The sequence below is a fragment of the Netta rufina genome (assembly GCF_964035555.1).
Source record: "Netta rufina genome assembly, chromosome: 2".
NCBI lineage: Eukaryota > Metazoa > Chordata > Aves > Anseriformes > Anatidae > Netta > Netta rufina.
This window is the reverse complement of record NC_140124.1, coordinates 90,271,520-90,284,227: the sequence shown is the minus strand read 5'-3', so window position 1 is coordinate 90,284,227 and position 12,708 is coordinate 90,271,520. Positions and strand designations below refer to the sequence as shown.

The 12,708-nt window shown below is 42.9% G+C and overlaps 1 protein-coding gene across 6 annotated transcripts in view; it reads left to right on the top strand.

The window, feature by feature from the left end:
* TMEM245 (transmembrane protein 245) overlaps positions 1–12,708 on the top strand; it is an 83,891-nt gene that overhangs the window by 50,592 nt on the left and 20,591 nt on the right. For 5 of the 6 annotated variants that reach the window (XM_084282757.1, XM_084282756.1, XM_084282755.1 and 2 more), the window contains one exon: positions 2,390–2,535. In XM_084282757.1, the coding sequence (XP_084138883.1) occupies positions 2,390–2,535 (146 nt within the window). Of the gene's footprint in view, positions 1–2,389; positions 2,536–6,686; positions 12,227–12,708 lie in introns of those variants that run through there. The other variant, XM_084282758.1, reaches the window with a different exon arrangement.

Genomic DNA, 12,708 nt, shown 5'->3' with positions numbered 1-12,708 from the left:
CTGTGACTTCCTCCTCAGAGTCCTCAGGAGGATCTTGAATTTTGCTGGTTAGGAAACAATTTAGGTCATGTCTGAAATCTTAGATATCCTGTCAAAGAGATCTGAAGGTTTTCAAGTGCCAGTAGAGAGAGGGAGGGACATCTTTTTGCTGCTGAATGCACCATTGAAGCTATTCTGCTCCTTAGAAAAGTTAGCAAGCTCCTTGAGGTCAAATTGTTAGGTTCTGCGATTGCTGCTGCTTTGCATTTCTGTACCTACTGTGCTAAAGAAAATACAGTGATTTCCCAAAATGCAGCTGATCTAAAATTCAGTTGATTTTGTGGTTACATGCACACTGCCTTAAGAAGAACGGAGTTAGGTTTGTTAATCTTTTCATGGCTTTTAGTCCATGCTAAGACTATTTTATTCTATTGCTCTTCATCCCCGTTGCTACCTTGGCTTCTGCAGTTCAGGTGGGTATGTCTAAGTTGGCTTATCCATCACTCCCTGAGGAAGACAGTTTCTGTTGTGGGCACTGGGGAAGAAAAGCTTTTCCAGTTTTCCAGGTGCTGTGCATGTTGCCACTTGAACTAATCCCCAGCTCTTGTTCATAGTTGCCTTAAATCAGCTCTGTATGCTTCTTATGCCACAGGGAATCAAGCTTCGCCTGATTGCTGCGGTTAATTTCCTCATTCCTTGGCTGCCATACACTTTTCAAAGGGTAACATCTTAAGAAGTTAACTGAAGCTGTCCTAATAAAACAAGATCCAGTGGAGCTTTTTTTTTTTTTTTTTTCACTCTGCTTTTTGTGAGTGTCAGGATGAGAGGATATGGCGTGTCTAGCAGTATGCTGCTTTCTGTGTTGAGAGCTGCACTGCAGGAAGGATCTATAACCAGGTCCCACTGGAAAGAAGAAGGATGGTGCTCACCATCTGGATGCCTGCTTCAGGGTGGCGAGTTTTGTAGCTAAATCAGGAAACATTATAGTAGCTTAGCAGGCGGGCCCTACCAAGGAGAAAACAACCATCTTTGCAGCATTACAAAAGATAGTAAACCTGATTCGGGTTTTCAGATTTACTTAATGTTGTAAGTTTGAGTTACAGTTTAGCTGATACTGCTGCTGGATTACTTCTCATTAAATGTTTTTCATTTTTTTATGATCTTGAACTTAACAACATGCTGAGCAAATGTGCTGATGCAATGACCTGCTTTAGTTGATAGATTGTTTGATCACCCAAGGCCAGAGTTGCACACCTGGGAAGATAGAGTACAGCCCATAGCTACACGTGATATTTTGGAAAGAAGTCATTGTGGGTGAACAGTTGATGTGACTTCCAAGTTAAAGGTTGTGGTGGGGAAAAAATGCAACGTTTTACTGGGTAGAAAGGAATTACAGAAAGAACAATGACAAATAGATGGCTTTGTTGCGACTGGTAACTTCATACTGTATGTTATGCTGTCTGCATTTTTTTCTGAACATCTTCAGAAGGAATGCAGGAAAAGGGCATGAGGTGTCTGCAGACTGGATAAGATGCTTGAAAGTAAGAGACTTACGTAGGTCAGACAGACTGGTTTATCAAAAGGTGAGGATGTGATTTATTCCATCATACCAGTAGGTTGGAAATAAGGAAGGTGAAAGAATTCTTTTTAATCTTGGGAAGACAGATAAAAGAACTAAGGCTTGCAGATGAAGAAAATACAAGCCATATTTTAGCATTGTAATATACAGAATGAATTTTCCTTGTTTGAGGTATTCAATTTCAAGCTGGAGACACTTGTGGTGTTTGTTTAGCCAAAGAAATTGCTGAACCCACTATCTAGAGAGTAAGTAAAACACAGTAGACTGCAGCATACCCAAAGCTGACACAATCTGATTGTGTGTTTTGGTCTTTAAACTGAAACAACGCAACTGCTGTCACTTCTGCTCAGACTAATCTGCAAACTCATAGTAGGGAATACAAGCCTAATAAACACTGCAGATGTTCTGTTTGTGGGGTTTCGTTTAATTCATCCAGTATCCAGTTACACAGTGATTCTCCAGACAACTCAGAGTTATTTGGTTTTGTTTGTTTTTAACAAAGGATGTTAATGTTCAGTAATATTCTGATCCGCTAAACATGCTGGAAGAAGAAAAACAATCTTGATTGTTGATCTAGATCAATATCTGGTTGCTTTAATGCAACTTTGTGAAGAGGCTAAAAGGAGCTAAGAGGTGGTGCTGTCTAGATAAAACTGGTAAGTCCTTTGTGGAGCCAGGCTAGAAGTTACTCTCCTAGCTCTGTGTCTTCCAAGCTTGGTGAGTACTGCTCTGACTTTCCAGTTACGTTCAATGATCTGAAGCATATCTGCATACTGTAGTTCTTGAAACTGTTTATTTCCTATTGGTTTAAAACTCCACTTTGCTTTGCAGGTGATTTTCCTGACCACACTGTTCTACCTATTAAGTTCCAGTGATGAATACTACAAGCCAGTGAAGTGGGTGATAAGCCTGACGCCTCTGTCTCAGCCAGGTGCCTCCTCAAATATAGTTGGCCAATCTGTGGAGGAAGCAATAAGGTATGTTGCTGATTTCTTTCCCTTTTTGGATTTATTTATTTATTTATTTTTTAATTTGGTAGTCAATTACAAATACTAAGCACTTACAACAGCTCATTTTTCAAAAACATGACCTGAAAATCTTAGGATTTTCAAGAGCCTAGCATTGATGATTTCTCCCCTCCTTGATCATTAAGAGTAATTTGATTGGACTTGCCTAAAAAAAAAAAAGTAGAAGCCTAAGCTGTAGTGAATGCTAGTATTTTACAAAGCAAACTGATCACCCATCACATTCCAAACCCATCAGTGAACACTGCGTCTGCAGCTATAATGGCATTAACAGCTAGTGCAGCTCGGTAGGAGCAGATTCATAGAGCAAAACAGTTGAAACAGAGGACCTGACATCTGTGCTGTACATGTTTTGGAGTTAGTTACTTTGAGCTATTTTTAGTCCGGTCTTTGACTGAGTACCCATTTGCCACTGGAATGTATTAGATATGCTCCTGGAGTGCATTTTCTGGTTCAGTTTCATCAGAGAGAGATCTAGCTCGTGGTCTCCCAAGGCTTTTCCACTGTATGGACCAGATTACACCAAAGGGAAGAACTGGGGAGCATTCTCCTTATCCTAGTTGAGATGCTATTTACCACACCTCTGGAGTGTGTCCACAGTGTTTTGTGCTTAGTTACCCTTCTTCTGTTTCATCTCTAAATTGCTGCGTGTTACTGAAGGAGGATTTTTTGTGTTTGTGTTTTTAAGTATGCTTCACTGAGATTTGACAAGAAAGCAATTTTGGGGTTGGTACAGTAATATATTTTACTGATCAGAGATGAATGAAGCTGTCAGTTTTTGCTTATTAGCACTGTGAAACACTAACATGATGGCAACATAATAAATGGATTTAAGTAACGTATTTAAGTCATAGCTCTATTTTTCAAGAAGTTGATGGACTACGCAAAGTCAGCAGTCTCCATTTGGAGTTCTGTATAGCTGGTGTTTCCTACGGTGCCACACACATATACAAAACATGAAGAGAGTTTAAGTAGGTGATATTTTAAGCTACTGCCCAAACTCATTGCCAGATGTTAGCCATTGTTCTTACATGTACCTTACAAGTGAGTGTTGTTTTCTGTTACTGGAATTAAGCTGTGCCTGGGTACATCATGGCAATGAGAAGGTTAGATCGTGCTGTGTAAGATCTTGGCCAACTACCATACTGCTACAGCTGTTTGAAACAAAGGGGCAGTCCAGGTAGAAGGAAACAAATTCAGAATTCTGCCAAAAAGTTGATAGCTCTTCTCTTCAGAGACTGCTGTTAAGTTCTCATTGATTATGTGGTTAATGTATCAGTTCTGTCTCTTCTAAAAGGTGTTGGCAGATCTATAAACTGAAACTTAGCCATCTCACAAATTGTCCTTTTTACTTTAGCCCTTGCTGGATGGGAACAGTATCAAAATATTAAATATTTTATTAATAATATTTTAAATAAATATAAAATATTATTAGATTTATGGGTTTGTGACACAGGTAACCTGAGATATTCATCAGAGCTTAGAATGGTGGAAAGAAATAAAATAATACTAGAGAAGCAGCAGGACAAAGAGCAGGAAAGTGCTAGTGCACATTAGTAATTGATAATATCATGGGAAAAAGATAGTGTCTGGAGAATGTGGGATGTGGAGCTCCTAGTCATAGATTTTAATAAAGATAAATTGAGGAGCAGCTTAGCCTATGTGTTCATTAAGGTGGACTGAATCAGTCTTTCGTATTTGGAGTAGTCTGTGTTTGGTACCTTATTTGAATTCTGTCATTCTGACATTTTCAAGTTCACCTCTTGCTTAGTTGACCCAAGGGTTTTTCATAATTCTTCTAGATGAACTTGTATTCCTCTCAATACCTAATATGATCTTCAGTATGTAAATGAAGAGTATAATTAACAATTTTCCCTGTGTATATGCATGCAGAAGTTAGAATCGTGGAATGGTTTGGGTTGGAAGGGACCTTAAAGACCATCAGGTTCCAACCCCCTGCTATGGGCAGGGACACCTCCCACCAGAGCAGGTTGCCCAAAGCCCCATCCAGCCTGGCCCTGAGCACCTCCAGGGAAACCACCGCTTCTCTGGGCAGCCCATGCCAGTGCCTCACCACCCACATAGAAAAGAATTTCTTCCAAATACCTTCTCTCTTCTGGTTTAAAACTGTTACCCGTGTCCTGTCACTACATGCCCTTGTAAAGTCTCTCCCCAGCTTTCCTGTAGGCTTCCCTTTTAAGTACTAGAAGGCCACTAAAAGGTCTCCTTGGAGCCTTCTCTTCTCCAGGCTGAGCATTCCCAACTACCCAGCCTGTCTCTGTAAGAAAGGTTCTCCACCTCTCCATTATCATGTTCATGGCCCTCCCTTCAACCTGCTCTAACAGGTCCATGGCCTTCTTATGTTGGGGTCCCCAGAGCTGAACACAGTAGTCCAGGTGGGGCCTCACAAGGGTGAAGTATACTGGGGAGAATCACCTCCCGTGCCCTGCTAGTCACGTTTCCTTTGATGCAGCCGCGGATGCAGTTGGCTTTCTGGTCTACAAACAGAAATTGCCAGCTCCTCCACCAGTACCCCCAGGTCCTTCTTTGCAGGGCAGATCTGTTTTATGAATTATAATAAAACAAGGGGAGCAAGGGGCTGCCTTTGTATTACGATTTAACAAATAGTGAAACTTTTGTAGTTGCTTTCATCATTAGACTTAAACAGCATTACGCAAATGTGAATTTGCTCTCAAAATACTCATGCAATCCAATTGACCAAAAGTGTAGGCAGATCACATTATAAATCTTGAAAGTCACCAGCTGTGTTCCAGCTCCCGTCACTCTCCAGCAGGACATGGCACCCTCACAGAGCACAGAGTGCATTTTAGTAGCTCAATCTGGAGAGTAGGGATACTTGTGGCAAGCCATGTAGTTATGTCTCTGCTTGTTCATCAAATGGCATTAAAATACTCTTACTTGGTGTTTTAAGTCACTTTTACTGCTCCTTTATTTGAAACATGTTAGTGAGAAGCACCAGGAATCATGGATGGAATCAGGAGAGTGTGTTCCTTTGTGTCCTTTGCTGTACATCTGCAAGGAGAAGATCAAAGGGTAAAGAAGAGGAGGGCAGTCTGCAAATGCTTTCTGTAGCTTGAGACGTCACTGAACTTGGACATGTTACCTGGCAAGCACCTGATCAAAGACCCTTTTCCATTGCAATTGCTCTCTTCAGAGCTCTGTTGTGATTTTTTTTTTTTATCTTCCTCACTATAAGTACCTGTAGATTTCATAAATATTTTCCTAACTCACCTGGGGTCACACTGATTGGACTGAGTAGTGTTTGGATAAGAAGAGCTTTGCTGCCTATTTTGAGCCAAGTAACAAATCTGACGGTCTATGCCACCGTGCCTCAGATGGTAAATTCCCACTTGAGTAGTGGGAGAAAAAAAGATGCAGCTTTTTCATTTTTTTTTTTTTTTTTCTTTTTAAGAGCTTTTCAAGAGTTTTGAAGCTGTTGGGAGTCCATGAGGTGAAATGCTTTCCCTTCCTCTGATAGGAAATTTGTTTATCTAAGACAGAGGGGAGGCAAAATGCCAGCAGCACACATCAGGTGGCGTGGGCCAGCAGGGATTTGCCAAGGAGGGGGGTCATGACAAGGCCTAATATGAGATGTTGCTTGGTCATCTGCATGGGAGGTGGGAGAGTGTTGAATGTAATTTATGCTGTCTTTAGCAAGGCCAGCGATACATTTCCAGCAGCATCCATTTGGGTGAGGGCTCTACAAGGTGGGACAATCACCTCCTCATGATCAGCAGGACAAAGCTCCACCTGCTCCATCATGGGGCTACCGGTAGGCCCAATGCAAATGGTTGCCTGAAGCAAAGGCCCGAATAATGAAGGCCACGTTGTGCAGGGCTGTGAGCCTGCCCCTCCAGCATGGAGGAGGCCAGGCAGGTGCAGTTCAAAGAACCACAAAAGCACGGTGTTACGGAGAGACTCTTGCAGGTCTCTGGTCCAGGCTCCTGCTGAAAGCAGCCCCGGTCAGATCTGGTTGCTCAGGGCCTTGTTCAGTTTTATTACCCTCAAGGATGGCGACTCTATCTGGGCACCTGTTCTGTGTCTGAGCACCCTCATGGTGACAGTTTTTTCCTTTTATTTAGCTGGATCTCTCTGTCCGTCGTGCAAGCGTGGGCCTGGTGTCACTCGTCCTTCCACCACAGAGCACCTCTGAGAAGACTCAGGCTTCATTCCCAGTAGGCAGCCGTAGGCAGCAGTCAGGTCCATCCCTGAGCCTCACTTTCTTCACGCTGACCAAAGGAGTCCCCTCAGCTCGCCTTTGCCTGCTATGTGCCCCAGTCCCTCGCTATCTGGATGGCCCTGTGCCAGGCTCACACCACACTCACCGGTATCTTTCCTCTACTGGAGAGACCAGAAGGGGATGCAGGAGCCCAGATGCAGTCACAAAAGTGCCAAATAAGAGAGGACAGCATTTATACTGTTTTATTTCTGTACTGTTTGTTGCCCAGTCTTTGGAAGAACTGATGAAGTATTGTAAATGGACTTCAACAGTGCACTCCAGCACTTCTTGGCAGACCTGAAATCCTGAATGTTAGGGATTAGAAGGGACCTTGGAAGATCATCTAGTCCAATCCCCCTGCTGGAGCAGGAACACTTAAATCATGTTGCACAGGAACGCATCTGGGTGGGTTTTGAATGTCTCCAAAGAGACTCCACAACTCCCCTGGGCAGCCTGTTCCAGTGCTCTGTCACCCTCACCATAAAAAAGTTTCCTCTCAAGTATAAACAGAACCTCCTGTGTTCCAGCTTGCACGCATTGCCCCTTGTCCTATCGTTGGATGTCACTGAGAAGAGCCTGGCTCCGTCCTCCTGACACTCACCTTTTAGATATTTATAAACATTAATAAGATTATCCCTCAGTCTCATCTTCTCCAAGCTGAAGAGACCACCAGCTCCCTCAGCCTTTCCTCATAAGGGAGATGCTCCACTCCCTTAATCAGCCTCATGGCTCGGCACTGGACTCTCTCAACCAGTTCCCTGTCCTTGAACTGAGGGGCCCAGAACTGGATGCAATATTCTAGATGTGGTCTCAGCAGGGGAGACTCAGCAGGGGGATTGGACTAGAGGGAGAGGAGAACCTCTCTCGACCTACTAAGCACACCCCTTCTGATACACCCCAGGATGCCATTGGCCTTCTTGGCCACAAGGGCACAGTGCTGGCTCATGGTCATCCCACTGTCCACCAGGCCCCCCAGGTCCCTTTCCTCTATGCCGCCCTCCAGCAGGGCAGTCCCCAACTTATACTGGTGTCTGGGGTTATTCTTGCCCAGATGCTGAAGTCTTCTGCTTCTCCAAAGGAACAGCTAACTGTTTTGATTGATCTGCTGCTGTTCTTTCTGCACCATCACAGAAGGTCTGGCTTCATCTTTAAGCACCTGTTGGGTAGCCTTCTTGTCTGCAGGCTGAGATCCCCCCACACGAGCCCCAGAGTGACCCTCTAAGGGATGACTACTTCTGTTGCCTCTGTGCCACAGCCTGAGGGAAGCCAGCTCCTCTCTTGCTCTCTTCCTTGTTACTCTGCAGGAGAGGTGCTAACTCTTCATGAGGGGCAGGGATGGGAAAGAAGGGCTCACACAACCCTGGCCAACCAACAGAGGAACTGTTGATTGCTGGGAGGACTTGCACACAAGCCTGCAGGATGTCTCTGGATGGCATCTCCTGTTTACTTTTGGGCAGAGAGGTTGTACTGTGGGTATGGAGCTCCTTGGGTGCTCCTGCAGTGCCATGGATGTGACTGCACAGCACGGAGGCCCTGGTCAGCTGTCTTGGAGGTGGATCTGCCTCTGTTGGCTCTTTGGCTCTTCCTCATCTCAAGGCGGATCTACCTCCATTGGCTCTTCCTCATCTCAAGGTGGATCTACCTCCATTGGCTCTTCCTCATCTCAAGGTGGATCTACCTCCATTGGCTCTTCCTCATCTCAAGGTGGATCTACCTCCATTGGCTCTTCTTCATCTCAAGGTGGATCTACCTCCATGGCCTCTAACCCATCAGTCGCAGTGCTGGACGTTGCTCTTGCGCCACAGGTGCTGTTTCTCCTCCACTTCCTCTTCATGGGATATGTATTCCTCCTCTTTGCTTTCAGGAACCGTTCCTCTTCTGTCCCTTCTCTCCTGCAGAGGTGGGCAGCTGCTGTGCGAGGTGCTCATCCTTCCAACCATGCTGTTGCCAGAGGGCCTGGAAACTCAGTGAGTGGTGGGCCCAGCTGCAGCTGTAAGGCCCAGACCAAAAGGTGGGGCAGATGCCACCATGACATCAGGAAGCCCCTGTGATGCTGGGACACACACATAGCCACGTGTGGCTGTGTTGGCCTCCGGTTCTGGGGGGTCTGCTGGAGGGCCACCGAGGTCCTCAGGGCCTGGAGGGACCGTGGGGGGAAAGGGGTGATCTGAGGTGTGCCCTTGCTCTTTTCTCAAGTGGTTTTTGTGGCTTCTTGCTTCCTCATTCAGAGGAAGGGCTCTCCTGTCATAAGTAGATCCTGAATGGGAGCCTTCAGGCAGATTCCCATCAGAAGATATGAAGATTTCCATCTGCCCTTCAGGCAGATTACCAGCAGAAGCTCTTGCCCATCTTGGGGCATGCAGAGCAGAGGGAGGGATGCAAGAACTGCTTTTACTCTTCTCTCAGTATCCACTCAGGGTGGAGCTTCCCAACCTGGAAATGTAATTCAGTCTCCCAAGTCTTCTGCGGGGACAAAGAGGCAAAGACAAACATGAGGAATGGCCTGCTTCTTTTTCAGTCTTTCCCTCTAATGCATATGTGGCCTGGTGTTTATGAGCTGGACATAGCCTGTGTCCCAGGTGTTTGCTTTTGAGGGAGTTGTCCCAGTGCTTACAGGCAAGTCCTGCCACGCTTCAAGGCATCCTTTAGTAAACGGATCAACAGGCTGAACTGTAGAACAAACACCGTTTTGCAAACTGTTCATAAATCTGTCTTTCCCATTAGAATAACTTACATGATTAAAATGTTGTTATATCTATCTTCTCACAATAAGCACCTCTGTATGCTTTGGTGCCATATGCTGCCTTCCTTCCTCTTGGTAGGTCGCTTCTTGGGGATGGCAAATTGTAACCTGCAAGGAAAGGGAGGGTCAATATTTGTATGACGGTTCCTTAAAAAACATGGCAAAAAGCCTGGGATGAAGAACGCTACCAAAACCGCACATGACTGTAGGGTTTTTTGGCTTGTGTGTGAAGTACTCACACTACTCCAAACAGAGCAATCCATTCAAAATACCAGATTCAGCGCTGCAATTCCATGTGCAATCACCTACAAATCAAGAGGGAAATTTAAGAAAATGGTAATACTTCTGAACACTATTAGTCCCTCAATAGCAAAATAACTTCTGTCCTCCAATTTACTTGGTCTTTCATGCCCAGATATTTGATATGTTTCTCCTTTTTTACTTCAAAATAATCTCAGTCCCTTCTCACTTGAATTTTCTTGGTGTGACCACACTATTACTACTACTACTACTACTACTTCTTGACAAATGCTCCCTTTGCCCTTCCTGCTATTCTTTCCTCTTTTTTCTCCCCTGTATATCCTTATTACTTGACCTAGTAGGTATGAGCACAAAAATGTAATGAATTATGAAAGTAGTATTGTACCTCCATTGTGCACAAGAGTCTCCCTTGACTGAGTGTTGTTCAGTTGTCCGTGAATGTAAGACCTGTGTGATTTTCATTGGAAGTATCACTGAAACAAACATGGGAAGCAGTGGAATAAGGAGGGGACTGGCAAGTATGGCAAAAGGGTTATGCCAGAATAAGTCTAGCTGTACAACTCCTTTTGACAGCACTTGCAGTCAGGGTTAGGAAGATGATTTACTTTTGAAATGTGAAAACCAGTAAGAGCATTTTACTGGATTTACATTTTTTTTTAGTTCTCAAAAGTGGTTACTGAAGTGTTTTGAGGGCAAGAGGAAATCGTTATCTGCATGTACCAGATGGTGAGATTTACCTGACTCAAAAGCTTCTGTAAAATCAAGTCAGTTTGTCAGTCACCTACACCCCTGTGTAAGTAGGAAAATCGTGTCCTTGAGACTTCACCCCCTGAAATAAGGAGGTGCTGTTTTTGTCTGGATTTTTTTTTTTTTTCTGAATGGATGAAGCAGTAATACTCCAGTTCACAGGTCTCCTAAGTAGTAGCATGCACACCTTTGCCTGAACCATTTTCCTTTCCCTGAGCAGCATGTCGTTCTCCTCCTGAATGCACCATACCCTTCTTCCCTGAAGCTCCCATTCTGCTTGCTCTGGTGGAGATATTGCACATTACTAAGTTGCATGTTGTCACGGCCTCAGTGCAATTTAGTGTGTGCGATACTTTCACATGAGTGCATGCACACGGGTATGGCTGTGGCTTAAAGTTACTGCAGCTTTCAATTTTGGTGGGGCCTGATTACGTTGTGAGATGGTCTTAAACCCAGATCAGTATTTTGAGTGATGTCTTGAAACGTTTGTTAGTGGAAGTTTGGTTTGTAATGCCAGGAAGATGAGTACTGTTTGTTTTCAATTTGAAAAGGGTTATCATTATTGGCTTCATTTTCTTCATTTGTCATGTACGCTTCAAATTTGATCAGATCTTTCATTGGCTATATAAACGTTTCTTAAAATACTGGGAAATATTTTAGTCCCAAAGTAATTATGGCCTGAATTGAAATTTGGCAGAAAGAAATTTGATGTGAAGAGAACCTATAGTACCTGGATGGCTGAAATAGATTCTTAATGGTTTTTAAGCTTCCATTTATTAACATTTAAAGAGATCTGAAATGAGCCATCATGAAAAAAATAAAAATCTTAGCTGTTTTAAGTATCTGGTTTGTTTGCTGTGTCTTCCAGGCAGTAATGATGGAGAAAATGAAATGGTGATACAATTCCCACAGAAAACAATAATCTTCCAGCATGTTTAAGCTAGTGCTTAGAAAAGCCAAAATGTGTGATCTTGTTTATTTTACTGCAACATTAATAATGTCTTTCAGAGTAATTTTTGAAAGCCACTGTTAACTGATTATGTTTTGACTGAATTTTTGCATGGTTGTGTGTGTTCTTTAGTAACAGGAGTATCTCTTGCAGAAATATGTTTTGTCACAAGAATACATTTAACAGACACTTACTAAAATGTTATAAAGTCTACTTATGGTGTATGTTAAGAGATGGGAATAGAACTAAAACCAATTCTGTCTTAAATAATTTCTTAGCCTAAAATAGGCAATAATACATTTTTAAAAATTTAGTGGAGGATAGGAAGGCTTCAATTGAGTTACAACAACAACAACAAAAATCTAGACTATACTATAGTCTATAAATCCAGAACAGATGCTGTACTGTGCCAGTATGTTTGCAGAACCAGACTGACAGTAATTGTAACCCAATTTTTCCAATTGGTATAGATAACGAATGGTATATGTCTGATGAGAGTTTTAGTAGTAGTAACCACATGACTCACCCATATCACAATTTTAGATAATCTTAAACATTGTCCTGTATGGAAAAAAATAATAACTTGTATTTACCTGTATTTCCTTTTATATCCAAAATACTTGTTCTAACTAAATGCAGTCGTCTGTATATTGTTTTACATACACATGATTTTAAAAAGTTATTCCACAAATTACAGAAAGGAAAAAAGACATTCAAGGAAAAGCAATAAAGTAATTTGTTTGTTCCTGCTTAATTGTTACTCTTTTTTTTCCCCAACTACACCTGAAACTACGAAAAATTATTGTATACACGTACTTTGGGTCAGGCATATCACAAAGTCTGTAGGAATTTTCCAGTTTACTATGCCTAATACACAAGATTATTTAAGTGCATAATCAGATGCTTGGGAAAAAAAAAGTTCTCAAAGTGAGCAGACTGGTGTAGTATATTTTCAAACACATTCACTGGCCATTGCAGGACTTCCTTGTTTTGTATCAGGCAGTGTCACCTTTCTGACATTTGCTTCTTTAGCTTTCCAGATGGCATATTCTGTATGTCCCAGCTGTATTTATTTTAGTGTACTTGGTAGTTTCTGATTCTGTGACAGTCCAGTTTAAGTCTGAAGGTATCTGGAAACGCATGGGAGTGGGTTAGTGTGTGTGTGTGTGTGGGTTTAAACACATG